The 27,913-nt window shown below is 38.8% G+C and overlaps 1 protein-coding gene across 15 annotated transcripts in view; it reads left to right on the top strand.

Moving 5' to 3' along the window:
- Positions 1-27,913, top strand: part of GTDC1 (glycosyltransferase like domain containing 1) — a 281,241-nt gene that overhangs the window by 54,105 nt on the left and 199,223 nt on the right. For 12 of the 15 annotated variants that reach the window (XR_013774881.1, XM_079311037.1, XM_079311029.1 and 9 more), the window contains 2 exons: positions 19,553-19,720; positions 22,986-23,159. Coding sequence is in view for 14 of the 15 variants with exons in the window: in XM_079311037.1 (XP_079167163.1) it covers positions 19,553-19,720; positions 22,986-23,159 (342 nt within the window). In the remaining variant the exon portion in view is untranslated. Of the gene's footprint in view, positions 1-11,447; positions 11,532-19,552; positions 19,721-22,985; positions 23,160-27,913 lie in introns of those variants that run through there. The other 3 variants (XM_079311030.1, XM_079311031.1, XM_079311040.1) reach the window with 2 other exon arrangements.

Below are 27,913 nucleotides of genomic sequence, written 5' to 3'. Positions count from 1 at the left end.
ATTTGCCTTCCCATTATCTCTTCAGTTCACTTTTCCATGGTGTCTGGTCCATGCATATTTTATTTTGGTTTTAATTTTATTCTTAAAAAATATTATTTATTTTTGCCTTCCAGCATGTGGTTTAAAACTGTGACTTCATTGACTCTTGCATATAATACCTTTCATTTTGCCTTTGAAATCCAAAGGGGTTTTTAGTGTGAGCAGTAGTGTATCCAAGGTAGAATATTTCATGTTTTTGCAGATTGCTAGTATTACATGCCAGAGCAGCCTTCTGACCATGAAGCTCAGCCACGTTTGTTCTATTAGCTGCACTTCAGAAGTATTTGTTTAGTTTTTTCCTCAGATGGATAACCAGTATGGAACATTCTGTCCACAGAAGTCTTATTAAAGAGGTTAGAGCATCCTGCTAATTAGAAAAAACTAATTAGGCAGATTGTTGAGCCTGTAACCAGAATTTTATATTTTAATGGATTTTGAAATGCGTTGTGCTCCTTTTTCCTATTGTAAAACACACTTTTTTCCTTTCAAGTGTCTGGAAAAAGTATTTTTGAGGAAGTTATGCATTCAGAATAAGAAAGCAGTAACAATTTTTGAATTTATTAAATAAACTGTAGAATAATAATATACTGTTAATTCATACCAGCCTCTTATTGTGGCAGAAAAAATTGTTTGGTTACCTTCTTGTTGGTAGGTTTCAATTTAATTGCCTCAACGAAGAGTTGAATTAAGTTCATGTGAAGAAACAATATAATTTGTGGCTGTGTTAAAATTAGACTTAGATGGTACAGAACTCACAAATTACTCTTTGCTACTTCAAGCTAAAATTCATTGACCACTGTTTCACTGAGCCTTGGGAAGTTTATCATGTTTAAAGCTGGATCCAGTCCATTTTTGAGTGCTCTTGTAGTGCTGTTAGAGACTTTTGGTCTGGAAGCTGAAAAATGAGCTCGTGGAGTGACCTGGAAGCAAAACCTTTGGGGTTGGTTGAGTTTGATGGTTCACATCTTAATTCCAGGTTTGCAGGGTGCCATGTGGAAAGCAAGGCATGTTTGTGGTCGGGGACAAAACGCTGGATTGGAGAAACATTTAAAATATATATATTTAAGCTGGATTTCTCCCTAACATCTACTTTCGAGCTGTCTTTCAACTGCACCCTGCTACAAACTTTAATTAGTCATAACCTTTTTTCAGGCTTGTCATTCTGCATTTTGCAAAATGCTCTGGCTCGTGGAGCAGCCGTGTGGCCGGCAGCCGTGGGCAGTGACCTGCACTCTGTGTCAGGACCATCCTCTGAGATGGAATTCAAGGTGCAGATGTTGCAGTTGGTGAGATGAGGTTGCCATCTGGAAGGTGCCCATCTGCTCCCTCCTGCAGCAGCACAGCACCACGCTTTTGGGGGCCCCTGCCCCTTCTTGTCACAACCTGAGTCAAGACAATTCAGAGTTGCCTCTTTGAAGCCTGATTTGGGAATATTGGCTGGCAAAGTTGCTTGGCACTTAGAGGAGTAAGGGGTTAGGAAAGGAAAAACAAATACTTCTAGGCAAGATTTAGAATTGAGATGTGTGAAAGGACTTCAGTAAAGCTCTGGAGACTTAAGATCTGTAGCTCAGGTGTGGAAATGTAGGAGAAAACAAGGAGCAAAGGGAGATGCAGCTTGCTGTGCTGATAGGAAACAGATAGAAATGTCCCATTGGAGCATGGGGCTTGCTATTATTTTGCTAATGCTTCAGGGAATATATGAAATCTGCACAACATGAAGACAGAACTGTGGATACAGGAACTGGAGGATGGAACAGTTAGGTCCCTTTAAGGAAAACTTTCCTACATCCAGTCCAAGGAGGCTGAAAAGAAGGCAAAAATATTGCAAGACTTGTATTTGTGGTGTCAACCTTGCAGGCCAGACATTCTATATTTGCTGGAGTGTCAGCTCTGGCTTTGGCCAGCCAGATTTGTGTTCAGCATCTGTGCTGACCTGTAGGTTCACACCCTTCCCTGCTCCTGCAGTTCAGTCTTTAGCCTGGAACCTGGGACTGTTATCAACCAGACAGGTCTAGGTAGTTAGCATGATGTCATGTCTCTTCATCAGTTTATAGAACAGGGCTGAAATTTATGGCCATAAATGCTTTAAATTGTTTTTGTTTAGCTTCTTGGGGAGAAGAATTTCCATAGGTGAGAGGTTGTTTTGTAAGAGGCTCCACTGTATGATAGATCACATGGATAGTTTCAGTACATGGGAAGCTTGTACCCCTTCAGTGTCATAGGTTGGAATTGTTAAAGGCACTTAACAGCTCTACAGATTCTTGTTTAATTACTGGTCATTATTCTGAAGTGGATGACTCATTTAGCCTGCAGTGATGGGAGGTGTTCTGGCCCTCTATATAATTCTACACATACATATTTTTGCTCCTAAGCACCACAAAAATGTCTGTTTTCCTCTTGTATGTCTCATTTCCTGGGGTAATACAGAGAAAATGGATCTGTGAGGGGCTATGGAATGAGAAAGAGGATGTTGGGAGCAAATTTGCTCTTGGTGCACACAAAGAATTCTGCCATTCAGTTCCCACCTGGATGGGTGTGTAATACTATAATAAATTAATTATCTATCAGTCCATTCTTCTGTATTGGTATTTTAGATTAGGAAACAGGCAGGACAACATGAAATTCAGTGCTTAACAATGTGTTAAAATTAACATTTAAACTAGTTCTGGATTAGCTGTCACCTGCTTTTCTTCCCTCAGTTAAGGCTGTGTGTCCTTCACTGTGACCTCCCATGTGTCCTGGTGAAGGCCCATTGCAGAAGGAGCAACTTTGAATTTACCAGTCTCTATCAAGAGGCAGCACTCAGTCTTCTTGCATGGAGATCTAAATAAATTTGCATTGATCTCAATAAATGGGGATGTTTTGAACCTTGACTTTCTAATGCTTCACAGTTGGGTGTTTTTTTCCCTGCTTTATCAAGGATGACTGTAGTAAGACCATGAGCTGATTACTCTCTGTGTTAGATAATAATTTCTTAATGTGGGAGGGATATTAAGAAGAATAAATGTGAGTGCTCTTGGAAAACTCTTTATGGAATAAGGTTTAAGCACTGCTGTTAATAGGATGCACATTCCCTTTCATGCTGAGTCAGGCAGAGCTTGGCTGTATATCCAGGATAAAAAAAAAAAAAAAAAAAAATCACGGAGGTCTTAGACACACTTGCAAAACATGTGGTGACTCTGCTGCCTTTAGAAATGGTCACTACTGCTGTAATTTCATTGTCACCTCTGGATTTTAGGAGGGAAGTAGGTGGAGTTTAATTAAAGACCAGCCCTACTTCCATTTAGACCTGTCTCTGAAGTACCTTGTTGTTCCCCCACATCATGTGTTTGTCTTATGATGTGCCAGTGGCAAATAATTATGAGTTTGACCCAAAATTAAAAAAAAAAAAACAAACAACCCTGCTTGTTTTAAGTGTTCATGCCAGTGGGAGATGCTGCTGGGTGCAGGGAACAGGGAGAGGATGAGTGGAGGCACAGAAGGGACATTGGGTGTCCTGGTGGAAAGGCACTGCATCAGTTACCAACTAATCCTGGCTTTTTTTGGGAGAAGCCTGAGTCATCATTAGAGATGGAATGTCTGTTTTGAATGAAAAGCTGATTTGATGGACGGAGGCTTTTCCCACCAGCAACATTTTTAAACAAGTCCAAAGGGTTTTGGGGGTGGCTGTTCAAGTTTAGGTCTCTTCAGGATGGGAAAATAGGGATTTAGGAATTAGAGTTACCCTCAGAATAAGAAAATATCTTGTAAAAGTATTTTTAGGGATTATTTTTGGTTTGGTTGGGGGTTTTTGGTTGTAAAAGCTTTTTCTGGATTATGTAACTGAAATCAGGACAAGATACTACAACTCTAGTTTGTATTTTATGGGGTGCTCTGAAGGATAATCTGGAGGATGTTTGTGAGGGGAGTGGCAATAGTAGGAGGATATAAATACTGGCTTTCTTTTTAAAAAATTTCTTAGCGTTGTGAATCTTCTTTTACTTGTGTAAGCTTTTTAAAATATTCAGGTTGATTTCTAATGGTATATTCTCAATAATTTGTTTTTATAATATTGTTTGGTGAACTCTAGAATGGCTCTACTGTCATTCCCATCAGCTTTTCATAGAAAGTTTTCCACTAATTAAGTATTTTTAAGATACTTTCATTATGAAAGCCCTTGAAGTAGTTAAGATTAAGTTTTTTGTTTTTTGGGTTTTTTTTAATTCTCCCCTGTGTTGGCATATGAATGTGGTTTTGTCCTAGTGGCATTTCCCCATTTTGGATTATTTTCTACCTCTGCATATTATGTGATTTCTTGTTCAAGTGAATGACAAGATGATGTATGATACACTTGAGATGGTATTGAGCAGAGTATAGTTGGAAAATTGCAGTGATAATTTTCTTTTTACATCTCAAAGTTACATGCCATTGAGGGAAAAAAAAAAAAAAAGTGTAATAGCAACTCAACAAAAAGCATAAGGGGAAACCTAGAAAAATTACAGGGAAATTTCCATAACAGATACACAAGTAATGCTGCTTTAATAATGATTTCCTGTCATGAACTATTTTTATCATTTGCCAGCTCTCTGACGTGGCATTCTATTTAACATTTTTGAGAGCCATGTTTTAATCAGATTAAGCTCAAGGAAACCGATAGGTATCTGTTTGGCTCATGACTTGTGCTTCTGTTTCTGATTTAGTCACAAGACTATTGTTGCCGGAATCTTTTAAACCCCATTTTGCTTCCACTTGCAGCCGGTGTGTGAGCCCAGAGGTTGAGTGCCAGGGATTTTCATGATCTATACACACACAGGGTACATTATGGAATTGTTTTGTAAATTAAAGAAGACTCATACAAATGGTGTCTTTTTCCTCATGTGATTAAATGGCTAAAAATAACCATCTATTTTTAGTTTCAGGCGCTGTGATGTTTCTTAGGAACAAATTCACTCAAAGCAGTTTGCTAGGAGAGGCTGACCATGAGCAGTTCTGCATTCTGATCCACTTAAAGAAAGCAAAAATCCTTAATAAATGTGAATATTCTTGCATCATTTTACATAGTGTGCAACATAATGACACTTTCCATGCAAGAGATATTGCACGAATGAAATAGAAACACCTATATTTTTAATGTTAATATTTTCATGTTTTTCAGTCATTTTATTAAATAAAACACAGCAGAAAAGTTTCTAAGCGAAGCTCCTGTGGTCTCCAATACTGAGCACATCCTGCAAATTTAGGAAATTAGAAAAAAAGAAAAGGTGCTGTGCAACATTTGGAATCATGGTTGTGCTTGGGTATTTGTGAATTTAGCACCTCATTTGGTGGTCTCAGCATCTTGGAGCACGGGGGAGGACCAGCAGCCTGGCTTTTACAAAGCTCTGTCTATCCATGTTTTCCTAATTTCCAGAGCAAAAAACCCCCATGTATTACATTTCTAATGACCTCTTTTGTCTGTTGCAAACGCAGAGAGATTGTATTCAACAGCTTGGTTTGTGTGGTGTCTTCCTGCAGCGTATTATTTATTTGGTTGACGTGCTCGAAAACTGCGAGCGTAAGAATTAATAAAGGTTATTAGTTACTTTCCATAATAAAATTAGCTGACCTTTAAGAGCATTATACAGAGGCTGTCTAAGTGGAAAAATGACAGAGTGCATTTTTATTCTGGTAGCCATTTCGATTACTAAATCTTACAGTCACAATATAGAAACTATGTGTGGTGATTAAATGTGGCTCTTGACTGTATATTTGCAGACAACAATGAAATAAGTGGAATTTTTGTGTTGAAGACAAAACTTTAACCCCTTGGTTACGGTTTTGCCCACATGTTATACTTGGTTCCATTTGAGCAACACAGAAAAAAACCAACAAAAACAACAGAGAAGATGCAACTTAATTTTTTAAAATTGAGTGTCCTTTGGTATCGGCAGCGCCGGGAGTTCGCTGTGGTTTTTCTGGGGTGTGATGATGTGCAGATTCCTGGAGCAGCCTGACTCGGGTCTCTGTCAGGCTGCACTCTGTAGCTGGGCACATACAGCTCACTCAGTCAGCCTGACAGTCTTTAGTCATCTCAATTTATCTGCCACTTTAAAGGGAGACTTGCCATACAATCCTGTATTGGAACATGAAGTACATGCGCCCACCTGGACTTTTAAGTTTGGAACAGGATGCACCTCATTTCCAAAGTAGCTGTTACAACAAACTTCCTTAATTTTTTTTTCTTTGTACTGAATAGTGACATTTTTTGCTGTGCCCTTATGTAGAAAAGATTTTATAAAAGCTTTAATCATTGTCATTATTTATGAAACATTGGCAGTCTATGTAATGATGATAGTATGGCTTTGATTTCAGGTGAACTTCAGATCTGCTTGTGCTGCTGCATTGTACTTTTTCGATTTTTGACTAGGTCTTATAACATTTGTTGAAATCCTTACAAGATATTCATCTATTTGTAGCATCATATAGGTCTGGCTCCCCATCTGTCTCTGTTTTTCATGACAACGAGGCTCTGGTACATTTTTTTTTAATTTTAGTTCTTATTCATTGAAGCCCACTGTAAGGCTGTTTCTGTCTTAGCTGTTTGTCCAATAGGTTTTATTGATCATTTGGGCTAAAATAAAAGATTTCTTCATAGGCACAAGTATTATCCAGCTATCAGTGAATTCAGTTTAATTTGGTTAGTTTTTCTACCTTATGAAACTGAATGTAATCAGAATCCATTTATGTAGTATTAAAAAAATAAATAATTACTAATGTAATGTAGTGCCAAAAGCTAAGAAATATTGGGGAAGAAAAGTTCTTAACTTGAATTATTTTCTGCTAGGCCATATTTATAAGTCTCATAGAGCCTTTACATTTTATAAGTAAGAGTATGAATCTAAGGTTCAAATTCCCTCCAAATAAATTGTTATTTAACAGGATATCCCTGAGACTTTTATTTTTTCCCTCTCTTTTTTTTTTTTTTTTTTTTTTTTCCTTTTTCACTATTGGCAAGGCCGGCTGAAACAGTCTCATCTGGTTTAACTAAAAAAATCTTTGCATTTCTTGGCGGTGGTTTCTTTTGTACGTGGTGCTTAGAGCTCCTTGAAGCTGGAGCGCACAGGAAATGCAAATCATGCAAATCATCCTCGCGCTGACGATGTACAGTGGCGTGATTGAGCAGCAGTACGTATGGCTCGTGGGCTGACCACATGAAAGGGCTCATTTAAAGACCAGATGAGCCCAAGCTGGCTTAAGTTAGACTATGTGTGAGCTTCAAAGCTTATAGAATAGCATCCTTTTTAAAAATAAATTTATTTTATTAATAACACCTGCGCCGAGTTCTTAAACAGTGAGAACATGTATAGATGAACGTTAGGTTGAGTAACAGGCTGTGCTTAAATCAGAAGGGCAATATTGTTGGGTGGTGTTTTTTTTTTTTTTTTTTTGTGGAAATTCAGGTATGCATTCATATAGGGGGAAGGCAACCACAGTGTAATGTGCTGCAAAAAAAAAGTCCAGTTCGTGTTTGGTGTACATAAAACCCAACTGTTTTCTGCCTTTCAGGTAAAAATGAAAATAAATGGAAGATAAAAGGGATTTTTTTTTCTGTGCAGCAGGGTTAGGAACAGGATTCTGTAAGTGCTTTTGAGTGCTGAGAAGAGAGAGGTTGATTGCTGGCTGCTTCAAATTTCTTGGTAACTGAGGAAAAAATCCTGCATATTATTTTTCATACTTCTGGACTGCTTTTCCAGTAGTTTCAGGGCTTTATCCTTCCAATAAAGCTGAACCCTTGTGTTGTGGACTCTGGACCTTGAAGATGATTGGGAGAGCAGCTGTGGTGGGAGCACTGGGCTTCATCAGAAACCCCTGAGATGGACCTATGGACACAACTTGAGTAAAAGCACAGGGGAAAAATACTGGTAGAATAATAAGCATTTTTCATATTAATCTGGCAACAAAAAGACTGGCTGGGATAGGTAACAGTGTCCTTAAAAACATTCTTACCTTTGGTAGTATCAACATGGGTGGCTCTCTTTCTCCTAGTGAGAGTCTTATTTCTTACATGTCTTTTTCTGTTTTATACAGCCCTCATTCGCTTTCCTTTGGATGTTTTTAAAAGTTGAGATTCATTCAAATAATGTAACATGACACAAAGCTGGAAAATGTCAATCTTGGACTGCTTCTGTGTCATCTTGTTTAATTTTTACTTGAAACAGTAGCCCTGAGGAGGTCTGTGGTGGGACTGGGCAGGACACTGCACTCCATCACCCTGACGGATGTAATTCTGGCTTGATTTTTTTTCACTAGTTCCTTTCTCCTTCATTTCATTCTTTCTGCTAATACACAGGAACAAGAGAGAAGGAAAAAAAAAAGAATTTCTTAATATTTTATCTATCAGATTGATTTTTTCTCATTAAGTCAATCCACAGGTCCTGGAATAGGAGAGAGGGACATTTCCCTTATTTTATTTTTCCCTACTTTTAAACATTAGTTTTATTCTTCTCTTTAATTTCATATGTGAAGTCAAGGGGAACATTTCACCCCTTCCATGTACCTGCAGGCTGGGGAGCTCCCACTGTGCTGAGCACATCAAGTGGGGATCAAGGGCTCTGTAAGGATTTTTGGGTTCCGTTGGGGCTGAAATGTTGATGTTCCTTTTGTGTGGTTTGTTCATTTATTTGTTTATCTTAAACAGAAAAAAAAAAAAAAAAAAGGCTAAAGGAATGGCATCCCAAAACCATCAGGGAAAAGAATATTGGCAATAAATACTGGTTTTCTAAACCTGTGATCCTTTACAGGGAAAATTTTTGAGGCTTCTGGGCAGGTGTTTGTACATCCAGCTCAAAGTTTGTGTGTTAATAGAAAAAGCAATGTAAATCAAAGATAATATTAAAATATCTTTTATACTCTGTGCAAGAAATGCTAAAATGCAGGAGATAACAGGGAAAGCAGAAAAGAAAGTTTACTACTTGTATCTGTAATAATTTAATATAATTTAATATCCATTTCAATGTTTGACAGGAAGTAAAGATTATTTAAATATTTGTACCTAAGAGCACAGGGCTGTATGAAGATCTTTGAATTTTCAAGTTAATTTGTTTCTTCCAGCAATATAAAGAGATATATACAGAAAATTAATCCCATATGATTGTACAGCCACCATTGCTCCAGAACTTTTTGGAAATACTTTCCAAAGAACATCTCCAGTCATCAAAACAGCTTGAGTCAAGTTTCCTTTTCAGGAGCTCCTGAAAGGTTTTATGTGTAGTTCAAAGGCATTGCTGGAAAAATGGTGTTATTTGGAGACCTTGACCAAAACTACTTTACTTTGCTCAGCCTTATCAGATATGAAAGCTCCTTGCCCAGTCATCTTGAACAGATTTTTAGGTTTCTGTCATGGAGAGATGCACAATCTTTTTTCAATAACAAATTAGCTCTTGTCAACAGTTTTCCTGGCCACAGTTTAAATAGCTCAATTCAGAATGTTTCATAGTTTTATGGTGGATTTTGCTAGAAAATGTGTGTGTATGTAGCATTTATGTGCTGTGTATCTGCATGTGCATGCAGACATCTGTGCATGTACATCTCTCTGGGAGCAAAGATATGAGATCTGAAAATGCTGAATCACTCTGTACACTCTCACAAAGATAATATTTTGGGAAACCTGTCAGGTACTGTGGTGAGCAGGGTCCATAAGATACATAAACCCTTACATGATCTTACATGAGCTGATTAAATCACTAGACCATGACATTCACTTATCTTCAGCTTTGACTTGGGCTCCTGACTTCTGGTTCACTTGGTGGCCCTTGATAAACAAGCCTTGGCCTCAGTTTCTTAATCTTAAAGATTAGGAAGCATCTGGTGTGGTTTTCTGACTTTTGAACATATGATTTCAACCCCAGAGGCACATATTTCTCTTCCATTTTCCTGAAGAGTAATGGGAATTTAGCACTGGATGCTTTATTTAATGATAAAAAGAATTCTGAAGTGATAGTTGCATAGGAAATGTGCTGGGAAAGCATGATTTGTGAAATATATGGAAACTGAGAAGTATATTTATTAAATTATTATTGGATTTTTGCATGTGGGGAAATGCCAGCATCTTGCAGTGTTGAGGTGTGGGTTGCTCACTCAAGGATCAGATGTGTGTTGTATAAATTGACCAAATATGACTGTAAATGTTTAATGTCATTATTAACTCTGCAAAAGAAGAAAAATGGGCAAAAGGCTTCATTTCCATGGCTGTTAAATTCTTTCATGAGTTTGACATATTCTCTTTTTCTTTGAATTCTCTCCTGTTTGTCCCAGCTCTTGCATCAGTCCCTTACATCTCGTGTGAGGAGCTGCAGAGCTGAGACCATTTATTTCCTTCTCTTTCTCTGGTTGTATTATAAATAAAAACGCTGTTATGATAACATGTGAAATAAAATGGTAGGACATCAGTATAGATTATCCTTAAAATCATGTTATGGGAATGGAAATAAAGCAGCTTATGGTATATGCCAGGCATGATGCAAGTGATATTAAATAAATATATGACTGAAGGGTTCCATTCATTCCAAATGCTCCCCTTTGTGATCTTTAGCCATGTTTGTAGAGAAACCTTTCTTAAAGCACTTACAGCTTAATTCAGAACAGACAAAACAATTATCTTTTGAAAGTCTGATGAAATATGTTTGGCAGCTTTTGAATTTAGGCGAGTGTTTGTCTCACTTCTTTGAAATCTCACTTCAGTCGGTCGCTGAGCCATTTCGGCGCAATCCTTCAAATCTGGTAGCGAGTGTGGGCTTTGCTGAGTTACAGAAATGTTCTAATCAGAAAGTGGAGGGGCTCAAAATAGTGTGCAGTACACAAAACTTGACATTTTCCTTATTGATGTGCTTTTGAATATCAGTCTACCTGCTGTCCCTGTGTTTTTGATGAGGCGTTGGCTGATACATCTGTGCAGGAAGGAGTTTGTCCCTCCAAAGACAAGCCTAGAGACCCTTCAGCATTAAATTATTTTCATTTCTTGGGGAACAGAAGTATCACTTTATCTTCTCTGAGTATAAATTATGAAGGTTTATGCACCAATCTATGGCTTTTTCTCTTAGGAAGAGATGGCAGAAGACTGACCCTGCACCATGTAGTTTTATAAGTGGAACTATGTCATGAACATGGAGCAGCAATTTTAAAATTGTGGATCTGATAGCCATTTTGCTGAGCACATGGAATAGTTTGCTCAGCTTATATTATGGCAGGAAAGTTGCCACTATGCTGCAGCAGCAAATATTCTCGAAATGTGAAGGGCATTTGGGAGAAATACATTTTTCCCTTCATTTTTTGTAATATTTGATAAAAATACTTTTTTTTTTTTTTTTTTTTTAAATACGGAGGACTTTGTGAATTCACTTTGTGAATATATATTACAAATCACAAAGTTATTCCTAATGTTCTGCAGTGCTTGCCTGCTCCTGACAAACATCTGATACGCATCATATGCCTCTAAAAAGAGAAGTTCCTCGAGCAAAATATCCTCATGAAAACAGGTTGGAGACACTCACATTCTCTCGCTCGCTCTCACTCGCATGTTACATTTTGGCACGTTGTAGGAGCAGGTAGCATATCTACTACCTGCTGTTGAAAGTGTTGAAGATACTGAATTATTTATTCCATCTTCTGCACTATCCAAACTCGTTTTGGGTAGTTTGACACATCTCGGTCTTCCATATGGATACTTCATGGTGACAGAGTTGCCAGCTGCTCAGGTTTTATGACAGTCTGAGTTTTTTCGAGGACTGTATTAGTTTTCTGGGAAGAATCCTGCTTTTCCTGAGGGTCCCCATTCCTAGGCAGTAATTATGCCTTGGGTTGATGCTCTGGAGTGGGAGGTTTTTAGGAAAATTAGCTAAGAGATTCCATAATAATATTTTTTAAAGGACTTGCTGTTCATAGATTGTGTGAGATTAAATCAGAACTGTGGGCTATTAGAAAAATGTGAAAGCCATTTGCTAAGAAGGCTCAGTTCCTTTTTTGTCAGTCTTCAAATTCCTTAAAAAAAAAAAAAAAAAAAAAAGAGGCGTTTAGATATCAAGGTGCATAAAGCAACATAAAAACCAGTCTGGAACACTTTGGAAGACAGGATTTTCAGGGCACTTGTAATGTAATGCTAAACAGTCAGTAAAGCTTCCCCATGGCAAGGGGTTGGAACTTGATATTTAAGATCCCTTCCAACCCAGACAATTCTGAGATTCCATGATTTTCCTCTGCAATCGTGCAAGTGAGCGGGTCTTCTCTGGTTTTAAAATACAAAATGTGTAAACCTGAAAATTGGGGGAATATTTGAGTCTTTACTTTGGCCAAACTTGTTAAAATAATGGAAAATGAGTTCCACTCATTTGTTGTTCTACTCTATGCGAGCATCTCTTGATAGAAATCTGTTTTAGGGGAAGCCCTCAGTGTTGTGGTGGGTCTATGCTGCACTGGGTTTGATTCCCTTTCTGTGGGATGAATCAGCCTTGCAGTGGGATCCATACATCCATGGTGTTGGCTGCTTGCTCAGTGCCATGCTGGATCCAAGCTGACACCAGGAGATGTGAAATAGCAATGCTCAAAGCTTGCTGTTCAGATTAAGAAGTGGAGTTCCATGTAGCCCTAGGACTTCTCCGTGCTGCTACAACCCCTTGGCCATATTGCGTTGTTCGTGCCAGGCATTTGACATGTTTGGCTTCCTTCCAGAGTTGGACAGATAAGATACCAAATTAAATTAATGTGCAGCCTTACAACCAATAAATAATGCTGCTTAAATGTTGCCTAATTGAGTAGAACATCAGTTTCGCAAGCATTGTCCTTTTAAAATGTCATTTCATTATACATCACTGCATCCTGTATATTTACCTGTGGTGAATTTTTTCCTTCAGTCATTTTATCCTTTATTTATCTTGCTTCCTGCTTTTTCTTTGCTCCATCACAGCACCTGTTTGAGCAGAGTCAATCTGTCCATCTTATATAAACCACCCAGCAATAGCTACTTTTCACTAGTTATTCTGATCTGCTAATTCTCTGCTCTAATAAAATTCCTTTGCTTCATTTTTTGTTGCTGATGGAATTTGAGTGAGGAGGATGATGGTTTCTCCTTCCCCCATCACCACAGCTCTGACTGCTTGGTCCTGACCTCTCCCTTCATGGGAACACAGAGGCCAATGTAGCCCATGGTGAACAATCTGGCCACTAAAGTAAAAACGTGCATCTGTCAGTAATTAATTGAAGCCAAATTTAATTACAAATCAGGGAAAAAAATAGTACCACACACACTTAATAAAATTCCAGAAGCTTCAGAATCGTTGCCTAAAGAGCAAAGCAGTCCATACAGAGTACACCCCTCTCAAAAGTCTGCTCTGTGAGAGTCTCTTTCAAGCTTACTTCTTGATATTGCACAGAGAATTAATTTTGATTCACAGTTTTCAAATAGTTTTTGATATCTTTTTGAGTTAAAGGTCATAAAAAATAGTGGAAAATGTTTAAGACTGGTTCTTAATTGTGTGGGCTAAGGATATGACCTGAAATGTTGTTTGAGATAAATACTCTGATCAGCTGGTTGAAATAAAGAATAGGAGGGGTAAGGAGGAATTATGAGAAAACCCAAATTATTTTCAAATTAAAAAATGCATTTATGTAACTTCTTAAATTTTTGAAATTATATATTTTAAAATAAAAATATATAAAAAGAAGGCATTGGCAGTATGATTTGAAACCAGGCTTTTCCTTCCTGCTGTATTTTAGCATACAAGGCAACTCCCAAATCCTAAATATTGAATTGGTAGCTGCCATGAATATTTATCACTGTACTGTATGTACATATAGCAATTACAGCAAGAGGAAAAAATATTTTTCTTTACAATTAATATTTGTAAACGTTTATGAAAGTACATAGAAATAAATAAGACAAACACATGGCCTAATTAAGATGAAAGGCATGACAACCCTTGTGATTTGTTCTGAAAAATAAAGACCATTAAAATAGTAAGACTTAATTATTTCTGTAAACATTGCAAATTATCTTTATGTAGAAAAAAAACCTTAATTTATGAGTTAAAATATCTATAAGCATTTTTTGACATTTGTACATTCCATGTCAAAAATTATTGTTAATTTATTATTTATTATACTATCTACTGTCACATATTACCACTTATTAGTATTTATTGTTCAGAAATTCAGTGTCGTCTATTGTGTAATGGGAAAAGGAAAAGCATTTTCTATCTGGTTGTAATTTGTGTGTTCTCGGGCTAGTGATAAAAATGCAACTTCTGTAAGTTGATCATATAAAAATGTGTGTAATATCAAACAAAAATAACTGGTCTGTTAAGACTGCAGGCATTAATAGTGCTGCTTCAGACACAGTTTATGTTTGAAAGATAACTGAAAGCCAAATCCATGGGCTTGGCTAATTGCTGGGGTGAAATCAAGGAAAAGTGTGTGATGGAGGAACCATAACCATGAGGTTTGATCTGGAGGTGCTGGAAGCCTCCATCACCTTTGGAACCCTTGTTTCTCTTGGCTTTGCCTTGGCCTTTAAGGGGGCAATAGAGCAGAATGGTTTGGATAAATTATAGAAAATCCAGAAACAGAGTCATGGGATGGTTGGGGTTGGAAGGGACCTTAAACTCATCCCATTCCACCCCTGCCATGGCAGGGACACCTCCCACTGCCCCAGGCTGCTCCAAGCCCTGTCCAGCCTGGCCCTGGACACTTCCAGGGCTCCAGGGGCAGCCACAGCTTCTCTGGGCACCCTGTGCCAGGGCCCCACTGCTTCAATCAGTGCCATCTGCTGAACAGTGTTGTTTGAGTACCCTCTTTTTTCCTAAAAGGCTCATATTTGTAGACATATTTTTTTCCAAATTTTATTTTGTTTTATTGTAATACTACTCCTGGAGGATGAAGAGTGCTCACAGCTCTTTTCTGGACTGCCAGATCTTCCATCATAAACTCATTTTACTGTGAATGTAGTTGTTTTGCAGCAAGAATTATGGCTTTGAATTTTATTTGGGGAGGAGGAAAGTCCCTGCTGCTGCAGGATTGTATCCTACAGCAATTCCCCTTTTCCAGAGAGAACTGGGTTACCTGTAGTGTCACACAAAGAGTGGCCACGTTTATCTGTCCTTCATGCAGAGCTTCTGCCAGACTGAGGAATATTCCACTACAAATCAGGTGCTGTTTTAAACACTCTTTGTTCCATAATCCTGCTGGATTGGAGAGTTCAGCCTCCATATCCATAGATACATAAATATGCCCTGTGTGGTCTCCCAAGGGGAAGGCAAAATGTGTTTTTAGTTAAGTTGCATGGGAATTTAATTGAAAGATTTAGGGCAATGCCATAAAAGAGTAAATCATGACTGCGTGACACAAAGAAGATTTATAAAGCCAAATAAAAATATTTTAGCACCTTCACTATTATAATTTGCTTGATATAAGTAGAAACCTGTATTAGTCATTTTGTCTGCTGGTAATTAAAAAAAAAAAAAAAAAAGGATTTTATATTTCACTGGTTTTCAGTCCTTTGGAGTGACATAATGGGGAAGACAGTAGCAAAGGGCAGAGAATTCTGTGGGCATGTCACATCTCTGAACCTGCAAGTGCACTCAGCTTCCTTCCCAGGAATATTTATTTTAGTTAAGCACATGCTCAACTAATTTCATACAAGCAGCTCCTTAGAAGGCCTGTGAACTGATTCAGATGAAGCACAAGCATGGCTTTAGAGTGCAGCTTGTGTGGATGGTGGCCCAAATCTGGCCAGTCTCCAGGGCAGTGGGGCTACTGCAGGTGGGATGGTCCAGTTCTGTGCAAGAAGGTCACTTGTCACACAGCAAAATGCTCAGGGCTGTTTTGGAGAGGAGAGCTGGGGCAGAGCTTTAGGAATGTGACCTTCAGCACAGGTTTAGTGAGGATTCACTCACTGTATTTATGGAGAGCACTGTATATTTTAAATGCTGCAGTGTTGATAGGTCTCGATAAGGACACCATAATAGCAGTTGAATTGTAGGGGGTTTTGTGAGATGGTAAGTTAATGATGTAGCTGTTAATTTGAATTTAGCAGACGTTTTAAATATAGGTTTCTCTTACAGAGACAAAAGTTGCAATTTAAAGCTCTTTGGTGGTCTAAAAACAGCTTAATTCTCTAGTAGCATGGTAATAAGTACTAATCCAGCTTATACAGTGATTGTAGTATGTCATGTTTGTGAAAGATTGCCTAACTCTGCTTTCTCTGGGTTTTATGTTAATTTTTTTAAATTAAACATAAAACCTTATAACATCTTTATGCTGAGATAAACTGTTCAATTTAACTTGTGCTCAAGCAGCAGCTGTCAGGAATTATCATGTTTTGAGCGTTCTTGCCATCACCTTGTGTCTCTACCTCCCGGATACACTCTGTGGGATGATAAAGCTCACCTTGTTAGGATTTATTACTTAAATAATAACCCGAGGTAAAATGAAAGTTGATGTCACACGGAATGACAACTGACATATATTTATGTTCCATTATAATAAACTTTCCTTTCTTCCCCTTGTAATAGGTGTTAAATGGAAATAGACTCCAGCGTATCCTCCAGTGCCCTGCATGAGTCCATTAGCCACGAACACGGCTGCTCTGTGGGCATGTTCACGGGGACTCGTGCTGTCAGGTGTTATTTAAGCTTGTAAAGCCAGGGAAATTGGTTAGTGCTGGTAGTTAGCAGCTTCTCTGCCAGTAAAGAAGCAGCCATGAGAACCTCTCGGAGTCGGGATAAATTCTGGAAGTGCAGCGAAATAACGGAAGTGAATCGAGGAGGGTGTTTTCCAATCAGTGGTTTTATTTTAATTATTTTCCTTGCTGCAAGAAGCATTGGCAATGTAATGTCATTTCAGGCTCTACATCTGAATTTGCTAGTCATCACCACAGTTTTCTCTTGACACCAGTTTATTGTGCTGAGCTGGGCAGTGATAAGCGATCTGCTTGTTAGTTGAGTCTTATCACTTTCTATTTACAGTGGAGAAAATTTAGATCTACCTCTTGCAAGCTTTCCAAGTTTTCAGCCTTTTTTGCCATGATAGAAGCCAGGCTCCAGTGTGCTCTAATGATGCTATTGAATTCCTCCAGTTTGCCTAAGCCAAGACTGCAGACACTGGGTTTTTTGCCTGTGGCTATAACCATCTTTTTTTTTTTTTTTTTTTTTTTCCTCCTAATTATCCCATTGTTGATTTGAGCAAGTTAAGATGCATCAGAGCTACATGGTTTATTTCTTGGATCTCTTCTCATTGTGCTCTCCATTGCCCTTTTCTCTCTAAGTGTGTTAACCTTGGCACCTCCACTGTCTGCACTTCCCACCCTTGCTCTGTGCTGCTTCCCGTGGTTTCAGTCCCAATGTGATGTCTTTTTCCCTTTTCTTCCTTCAAACTCAGCCAGGCTCATCGATACTATCCTGGATCAGTTCAATTTTTCAGTTTTCTTCCCTAACTCATGGCATAAAATATTTTTTTGAAAAATCAGTAAAGATAAACTATAATGCATTCCAGAAATGAAGCCTTAGAATGATTTGGGGTAGAAAGGACCTTAAAGCTCATCTTGTTCCACCCCCTGCCATGGGCAGGGACACATTTCACTATCCCAGATTTCTTCAAGCTCTGTCCAACCTGGTTTTGGACTCTTCCAGGGATCCAGGGGCAGCCACAGCTTCTCTGGGCACCCTGTGCCAGGGCCTCAGCATCCTCACAGGGAAGAATATTTCTGCCTTTATCTAATGTCAACCCATCCTTTTTTAGAATGAAGCCATTCCCCCTTGTCCTGTCAGTAGCCAAATTTTTTTCCAAGCAACTATTTTATCTCATTTTTGCAGGTCTTGGGGTATGTTTTCTCCAGTTTGCATTTTTCTTTGTCACTCTAGTGCTGAGCAGGGATTTGACATTGCCCCCAGGAAGCTTTTCCTGCTCTGCTTTGAGCCTGGCACCCAGGTCATTATGAGGTCCAGAGATCATTACTCATGGTGACAAATAAGTAATGACTTACCTAAAACTATTTTTTTCCTCCTAGTATGGCTGGTAATAAACCTGAGCTCATATCTTAATTGGCATTCTGTGTGACAGGCCCTTTAGAACCATCAAATATTTGATGAACAAGGCAATAACAGTCATTTCTTACTTTGGTAAGCCTTTCAGATCAGCATTGACCCAGGTTGATGAAGATGGATACAGGATCTATGCCCTAGGAAGTGTTTGCTCTGCAGATACAGGTTATCTAAGAAGGGTGTAAGTTAGTAGAGATATGATATAATATATATGATCTAGAATGATGTTTGGGGAAGTTCATGAGTTTTGAGGTTGGCAGCCAGAATCAGAAGTTTATCACGTTAGTGATGTCAGTTTGGCAGTAATCTTGCACACAAAATTCAAGTAATAATAGAAAGAATAGGAATAACAGTAAAAAAAAAAAAAGAGAGAAAATAAAAATGAAAATAATAAAACATTGCATAACTCAGTTTTGAATCTGAACTACTAAAATGGTAGATAGCAAAAAAACAACAAAACAATTCAGAAACAGGCTGTGTTGAAAAGTAGTTTATTAAACTTAATGTTCTATGTGCAACAGATACCTGATCTCGGTTGTTTTTTTTTTTTTTTTTTAATCCACTCTGATAAGAAATAAAGGACACAAATGTCTGAGTCTCTACAGCTTTCTGGAGGTTCAGGATTCACTTTGCTTGGAAGCAGTGCTTGCCAGGGGCCAGGAGATGCTCACAGGCTTTTGGTGAAATGCAAGGAAATCTGCCACTGGTTACAGTAGGGTCAGGATTTCATATTACACATTTAAATACATTCATTTTCTGATAGCCTGGGAAGTTACACAAGGCTAAGATAGCAGCTTGTTAGTGTTGTTTGTGCCTGCTTTATCTAATTGAAGGATGTGTGCAGTGTTGTGGACTGTGGAATAGCAGGAGAGCAGCGGCAGGACTGGGGTGCAAGGGTAGAAACAACATTTCATTATAGAGGATACCTAATAAAAATGTGAAAATAAAACAGAGAAAGGCTGAGGGGGAAAAAAAAAAAAAAGAAAAACAGACCACACTAGATAAGTGCGCTGCATAAATCAAAAGGGTTTGTGTCATAACATGAACATGTGCCATTCCTGCTCATATATTGAATTTCAGTAGTTGGTTGCATAAAGAAGTAAAGTGTAATGAAACTGGCAAGCAAAGTATTCCCTAGTCAGCCTTATCTTTGTTCCATTTGTCCTTCAGATACAGCTTTTCTTGCCTTTTTCAATAAAATTCATCCAGCTCTTTTTTCAATTTTGCATCTCTCTGTAACCGAGCTGGGAAGACCAATGAGATTCGGTGCTTTTCTACTTGGGTTCTTAGCAGCTGCTTTTTAAGAGATCAAAACTTCGAATGCTGCTACATGGTATTAAGGCTTAGCTATTGATGTGTCCCCATAGGGGTTATGTTTTTCTTGGGGGGGAGGGAGTGGGGAGCAGGGGAAGGGGTGACCCCTGTGAGCAGGCTGGCTGGCAGTAAACACTGCTCTCCTTGTTTTCCAGGATCCTCTTTGCAAGCTCGGTGCTTAACCTGGCTGAACTCGCCGCCCTCCGCCCTGACCTTGGCAAATTGAAAAAGGTCCTCTACTTCCATGAGAACCAATTGGCATATCCTGTCCAGAAATGCCAGGAAAGGGATTTTCAGTATGGATACAACCAGGTTCTTTCATGGTAGGTGTGGCTCACAGTGCTCCTTGTTATTTAAGGTGTCCTTCTGTCTACAGCATTGTAACCCTGACAAGTCCTCCATATACTTTTTTTTTGCATTAATTATTTTTCTATATTTATTTTGTTTATTTTTTTTTTTTTAATTTAGTATTCATTATTTTGGATTAATGTTTTACAAGACCATGTGGTGACAGAAAACAGGAGATTGACTTCAAATTGAGAGATATTTTGGGTTGGATATTAGGAAGAAACTCTTCCCTGTTAGGGCAGTGAGGCCCTGGCATGGGATGCCTAGAGAAGCTGTGGCTGCCCCTGGATCCTTGGAAGTGTCCAAGGCCAGGTTAGATGGGGTTTGGAGCACCCTGGGATAGTGGAAGTTGTCCCGTGGCAGGGGTGGAATGGGATTAGCTTTTAGGTCCCTTCCAACCCAGGCTATTCTGTGATTCACTAAATTATGACACTGTAGCAAACTGAGGTGCCAGCAGAGTAGAGCTTGGTAAAATCAGTGTAGCTGAACCACTTTGCTCTAAAAAATCATCTCCATGTATTGAATAAAGTCCACCAGTGCTGCCATGGTGTACCCATTGTTGGTGGGATTTCTGACCTGAGCCTTGGCTGAAAGTGATGCTTTGTTTCATGGATGCTTCACAAAGCTGCAGCTACTCAGCTCGTGCTTGGCCGTAGCTTTTACTGCATACAGCTGAAATTATGGAGAGGGTTTTAGGGAAATAAACAGAAATTAAAATGTACTGCAGCACTTTTCCTGTGAAGAGAGGGCAGTAAACATACCAGATAAATCCTTATATTTCTTTCATCTAGTATTCAGAAATTGTGCAGTGCTAAAATACCCAGACGTTTTAAAGGCTGCGGTCCTTTATTGTTGCTAAAAACAAATGTATTTCTCGAATCTGAGTTAATGAAAGAAGTTAATAACAGCACCACTGAAAAGCTTTGTGGTTAGGCACTGCACAGACCTAAGTGAAACAGCAAAAACTCACTTGTTTTAAACTGAAATAAATTCATTTCCATGATCTCTCTCACCTCTCTCTTGGTGAAAGAATTATTAAGAATAGGGCTCGAGCCTTTTAAGGTGCAAGTTAAGCTTTTGCATCTTTATAATCTAAGGCAGTTATGTTGAAATTTCTCAATTAATGATCTGTATATGCTCTGGCCATTCTGCAGCTGCCTCTGCCATGGTGTTTGCAACATGTTTCACTTACTGAGCTGTAAAGATGGGAAAGTGAAGCGAGAGATCTTTTGAAAACAGCAGCCATTTTCAGATGTTCTAAAAAAAAGAAGTGTTTTCTGGCACTGGGAAAGGAATATTTTTTGTATATGGATTTTGCTTTATTGTGGTAGTTATTTTTCATACATCTGTTGTAAACTGACAAACATTTATCCTCAAAATATGCATTTTAAGTATCTTCTCTTATTAGATAAATAAAGATGATTTTTACAGATCATAGAATTGTGGAGTGGTTTGGGTTGGAAGGGACTCTCAAGCCCAACTTGTTCCAACACCTTCCACTACACCAGGTTTCTCCAGCCCCATCCAGCCTGGCTTTGGACACTTCCATGGATGGGACAATAGATGTTCAACTGTATCCCCTTTAGCCCCCAGTATCTTCTTCATGTAATTATATATTATTAATCTCCCATTTCTGTTCTGCTGAAACCCCCATTTAACAGAAAAATAGAAGCCATGTCCTCTCTATTACTCTTCACACTCCAGTGGTCATCTGCAAAGAAATGCCATCTTCCCATCTTCCAGATATGTTAGAAATAAGGAAAATGTACTTTCCCACTTTTACACAGAGGTTTTAGAGATGATTAAAATTAGAGCACTTTGAACCTTCAGGTTGGTGCTTTGGATCATTAAAAAAAATCAGAATTTTAGTGTTTCTAAGGAGTTCATCTCCTGATTTGCAGAGCCTGCAGGAAGGAGTTAGGGCAGATAGGAGTTCATGCACGAGAGAAGGGGAGATGATGATGTTGGAGCCTTTGCTGTGTGTCAGAGAGCAGCAAAGAAACGTGTCAGGCTCCTGCCTCCTGTCATCTGAAAATCTGTGCAGAAAAGATGATTTCTGTACAAAACTGAGGCTTCCAACGGGTTAAAAACCATCTATGGGGAAGAGGCTAAGATGCCAGAAAGCATTTCAACTCCTGCAGCCAGCTTGAAAAGGATTATTTCTCTCTAATGTTGGGGTTTCTTTGCTTTTCCTGCTGACTCCTGCTGCTTTGGTGAGCAGTGTCAGTTCTCTCTCTTGACCAGACAACAGAAAGATGCAGAGAGGATGAATGACAGCCTCTCACCTCAAATATACTTTTCACCACCCTGTGACTTATGAACACATGTCCTCAATGTATCTTCTGACCTGTAGGTCTGTATTACAATATATAACATATTGAGAAAACCAACTGGCCATAAAGCATTTCTTACCTCAGTTAGTGCTGTGTGTGTTGCTGTAGCTCAGGTTGTGGCAGCACTGCCTGGATAAAATTCTGTTTTTTTATACTGCTTATTCTTCTCCAGATTGACTCTAAGTGGAGAAATAATACCTGCATTGTCACTGAACTCCATCTTAAAATTATTGATCTGGTTGATTTTAAAACACAGCAGTAAAAATAAAGCATTACATTTATATGCCAAATTTTTTCAAACTTTTAGGAGGGGAGGGATGGATATTGTAAACTATATATTTTATTTTTATATATAATGGATACACTCATATCAGGATTACTTCTGAATAGGTTAAAATAACATTCCATTTCTTTAGTGTCCTGCTGCCAGACACACATGGTCAGTTGAAGGCAGGTTAACCTAAGGTAAGTTGTCCTTCAGTAAAAAAATATTTCTGAGGAATTTTCATTTACTTCTGACTTGAATTCTACAAAAGTCAGATTACAGTGGGCCTTATCTGTTTATAATGCTTCTGAGAGATGATGTTAGTAACACTATACTTACCATTTTATGAATAAAACTCCACAGCTTGAATAGGATATGCTCCTTTAGATTGATAATAGTAATTTATTATTTGTCAAAAAAGGTTAAACGTGTTTTTAAAGAATGGATAGAAAGAAAATAAGACATTTATGGTTAAGGTACTTGTGCTATTCCTAATTCACATGAAAAGGCTGATTTTAATTAGCATCCACTTGCACCTTTTTCTTGTTTATGAGGATATGTATCCTATTCCCTTTGCCTGTAGAATAATTCTGTTCCTTTTGTGGCAGCAATATGTTCATTAATCTTCACTGCTTTTTACAGTTTGGTTGCTGATGTTGTGGTGTTCAACTCTGCTTTTAATATGGAATCCTTTCTTAAATCCATTGGAAAATTTATGAAGCTGATTCCTGACCACAGACCTAAGGATTTGGAAAAAATAATCAGACCGAAGTGCCAAGTTCTTTATTTTCCAGTCAGGTTTCCTGATGTGAGCAGGTCAGTACATTTTCCACGTCATAAATTGCCTCCAGCCTGTCAAAACTCTGTATTTATGGTGACGTTCTAACTAATCAGCTAAAGCATCGTTAATGAATGAGTTTCATAATATGCAAAATCCCCTAATTGATAAATGTATTTCAATAATCAGCGGCTATCGAGGCAGCCGAGCCTGTCCTCAGTGCCTGTCGTGCAAACTTGCATCGTTCAGGATGAGTGATTCCCACTTGTTTTAGTGATTTCCCACTTGTTTCAGCCTTCCAGGAGTTGCCTGCTTCTCAGCTCTGTGCATATTTGTGCAGGGGAGGTCAAGGAGGAGACAGAAATGCTGGAGAACAGTGAAAGTGATAAGCCTGCAGCCAAGGGGCTATTTTATTCCCTCCTCCCTCCCCTACCTCTTTTTATGGCTTTCCAGGTAGGCAGAAGCTTTCCTGAGGCAGGGAGCAGACTTGCAGATGTTGGCATTTGCTGCAGCAGGAGTTGCTCTTTGCTCCTCCTCGGTTACTCTGAAGGACGTTTTTTATTGCCCTCGTTTCAGAGCCCGTCTTGAAATTAGCAGCAGGTTATGTGGCTCAAAGGGAACATTCACAGGATCCTTTTCACTTTTGATTAAACCTGGCACAATTGTTTTTCCTGTTGTAAGGGACTCTCCTCCCACTGAACAGGAACTTTGCTTCAGTGGGACCAGCACTAAATAGAGTGTGATTCTGCAATTTGATTATACTCTTAAAGCCAACACCATGCTGGGTACATTTTTTTGCTGAAATAAGGATGGGAAGCACTGCAGTGACTTTTCAAGAGCCTGCCTTTTGATCTGATAATAAGTTCTGGCCACACTTGAGATCTTTGTCCCGGACCAGCCTGTACGTAGAGTTATTTCAAAGGCTAAATATACATGTGTGGCAGTTTGAGGTAGAGAAATTTTTAGTGCAGGAGCTGAGGTCGTGCACTCACTGATGTACTCCAACTGCAAGCTTTGAGTTTCAGTGTCTTGGAAAACTTCGTATTCTAAAATACTGATGCAAATCATTTAGAAATCAATGTCTAAAGTTAAATCTTTAAACATCTATTTTTGACAAGTGGGTTCAAATCCTCCAGTGTTTCTTAGGGACTTGGCTGCCTGGATGGCAGCATAGTTCAGTACCTGTATATCTTTTTGGATCTACTATTCCCTCTTGGAGTCCAGAGCTTTTGAGCACAGGGAATGCTGTGGGTGCTCAGCATACTTGACATGGAGCCAGTTCCAGAGGCTCTCAGGGTTTTGGCATACCTTAGGAATCATGTGGCCCAGACCTAGTTTTGGAGATGAAGTTATGATAACCTTGTCTCGTATATTACATCAGCTCTTTTGGACTTGTCAGCCCTGGCAGATGGGGTCAGACAAGATCTGACAAATTAGGCTGAAGTCATCATAGACACAGTGCTCGTTTGTCCCAAGCAGGAGGTGATTAGCTGGGTAAAATCATTAGCCTGCTACCCAAACTGGTGCAGTAGGAAGAGCTCACATCTCACTGTGCACTCTTTTAGAGTCCTGCTCTCATATTAAATCCCATCCCACAAGACAAAGCACCTTTTCCATTTTTATTGTGGTCGCTGCACTTGAAATTATATCAAAAACCTCTTTTCAGCAGTGATGGGCAAAATTAAGATGTTCATAAACAACTGTGTGACAGTAAAACTTTCACAGCAGAGTGATTAGAAACAAAGATTAATGTCAGCTGTATTATATCTAATATATATTTTATTCAACAGCTATTTCTGGATGTAAGATCTGAGGTGTTTAGACAAAGTCAAATATCAAGACAGGAAAAAAAAATCTGGAAAAAGGGCTGCTTCTGCCTGGCTCTGAAGTTCTTTGGGTTTTGACCTTCAGCTGCAGCCAATATTTGCTATTTCTTTATATGTTTTACATAAAGTTGAATGCACCTGTGGCAATTCAAAGCTGGTTTTTTAATTTAGATTGTATTAGTATAGTGACTGAATGGAGATTGAGGAGAGAAAGGTTAAGAAAAATTGTGGCCAAGCTAAAATTTATAAGGCAAGCTCTTAGCCCAGAGTGTTTTTCAAGTTATTTTCAAATGGTAATTTGCTTTATCCAAACCAAACTCATACAGTGTAAGTAAGTGATTATTTGCATGACTGACAATCATTTCAGTGCCTGCAGTCTTTTTAAAATGCATAATTTTGCTGAGATGTTGGGAAAATATTTAAAAATTCTGAAGGCAAAATAACCAGGGTGGGTTTTTTTTTTTATTTTTTTTATTTTGACCTCTTTTATTTTGCGTGTGAATGTCTCAGGGTGTGTTTGTGTCTGAAACATAATCTACATTTGGATTGGGGAGAGAGAGGTGATCTGAGAAATCATCCTTACATGTGTGATGGGGAGCTTTTTAAGATTATTTTAGATTAATATTACAGTTGTAGGGCAAAATAAAATATATCTGAGCCTTGATCAAAACCAGTGTAATGAAGGATCATGTCAGAGGAGTTAATCCTGTCAAATATCTACCTTTTAATGTAATTACTGTAGGTGATGGACACAAACAGCACAAGCAGCATAGTAAATGATCACTTAAGAGGGGAGGTATAATGATGAAGGATATCCTAGGAAACACTTGTGGATACTCTAAGAAGCACCACTGTAATTTGTAATGTGTATTTAAATATTTCAAATGGGCCTCTAACTGCTGCTTTTCTACTTCTGAGGGAAAGTTGTTGATGCTTTTTTAAAAAGAATCTTTTTTTTAATAAATGTTTGTCATTAGGACGCGTGTTGGTGTTCCCAGAGCAAACCCAGCAGACTGTGGTCCTTATCTGACAATGAGAAGAGATGAAAGGATTTGAGGATTTGACAGAATGAGATATTTACTGACCTAATCCTCCTGTTTTCTGGTTCTGACAATGACTGGCTTCCATATTATATCCTGCAGTGCCAAGGCTGCTCCCTGTATACCCACCCCATGTGATTTCTGACTTGAATTCTGCTCTTTGTACATTTTGGTGAAGTATATGATGTGGGAATAAATATCAGAGTATTTCTAAGCTTTGAGACAAAAAAAAACCAGTGAGTTGAGAGCAGTGGCTGATCTTCTATGTGTGCTGTGTATCAGACTGGGGGTTTATAGCACAGAGTTAAATGCATTGTAATTCACACTTATCTGGTCATTGACTAAATTTTAGTATATTTTCTATTATAACATAAATAAAATCCATTTTTTTCAGTGTATGATCAATAGAGTCTATTTTGATATAATCTTTTTCCCCTTTTGCACTGTAAAATGATGGTCAAGGGAGAAATTTGCTTTTGACTGATGTGGTCCTTGGTACTTCTTGACATGCCAACAGAGCCCTCTGGAAAACTCCTGCAAGATCTTTGTGGTATTTGGATATCCACTGGCCCATTATCCTGGTGTAGTGGAAGGTGGAGTGTGGCAGAGCTGGATGATCTTTAAGCTCCTTTCCAGCCCAAACCATTCCATGATTCTGTGATTTTATAGGAGTTCTCTCATCCCATCTGTGCCTTCATTGTCAGTGGCAGTTTGCAAAGAAGGGTCAGAATAGGAACTGCTTGGAATTCATTCCAATGAAAATTTTAATTTGGATTTTGGTTATTATTACTATTCCTCTGATTGTAGTATATCTTTATTGTTATCACACTGTGGTAGGAAAGGAAGATATTTTTATAAGGAAGAATGTTCCTAAGAGCTCAAAATGCACATTGGACTGAGGTGGAATAATGGAAAAGAAACATGAGAGTATGAGGATTACAGCAGAAAATAAAAACAGCTCTTTTTAAAAGCAGAACTTGTTTGTGAGCTTCTTGTACTATCTGCATTACACATTTTGAAGTAGAATTCAAGATCTTAAACTTGTTTCTTCATTTGCTTTTATAACTTAGTACAGTTAATAGGACATTCTCAACCATTTGGTCTTACATTTTTTTAGTTATAGTGTGAGAGAGGCAGAATTTGCCAATTTAGAGAATATTTTAGTGCCAGTCAAGGGAGTTCCTGAGTAAATCAGAAGTTTTAAAAAGACACTGAGAGTATCTTCTTGTGTGGAGGAAGTATCTTCTTGTGTGTTTTGGGGAAGTAAATAAAAATAAATAAATTAATTGCATTACTTGGATCAGGTTTTCAGGGCTGAACTTTACTGGAAAAATGCAGATGTCAATGAGCAAAGAGAGACTTGAATGCACAGGAGCCCAAAGCTATGGACAGGCACTGGGGACGTGTCTGCATTGCAGGGAAGGATGCCCAGCAGTGGTACCCATGTGAGCTGTAGTGAGCTGTCTTGCATGTGGGAAGCCATAGATAGCTTAGAAGAGCAGTTTTTGGCTAATTAGCCTTCCAGTGAAATAGCATATATTAGCTTAGGTGGAGTGCTAATGACAGTGACTGTGGTACTGGGGGTACCCACTGCCTTTGGTGGTGGCTCGGGCATCTCTGTGGAGCACTGTGCCCTCTCCAGTGGCACAGCCTCGCTGCCACCACGGTTTATGGGTCATTAGCATAATTAGAAAGTGCCAGTAGACTGCTCCTACCTTGGGGCTTGCTGCTGAAGAGCTGGGGGATGGAAATTGCTCCCCAGAATGTCTTTCCTGCTCACCTGCCGCGAGCAGGATCTGAGGATCTGCGTTGGCACGCTGAGAGTTGCACAACGAGCACGAGGGATGCTCTCAGGATCTGGGACACAGCCCCTGCTGGGAGGAAAGTGCAGTGTGGGCTCAAAAGGGGCACAAAGTAGAGTCTTTC

This window comes from Erithacus rubecula (genome assembly GCF_903797595.1).
Source record: "Erithacus rubecula genome assembly, chromosome: 8".
Lineage (NCBI taxonomy): Eukaryota > Metazoa > Chordata > Aves > Passeriformes > Muscicapidae > Erithacus > Erithacus rubecula.
The sequence above is the reverse complement of the archived record's forward strand: the minus strand, read 5'-3'. Positions and strand labels throughout refer to the sequence as shown.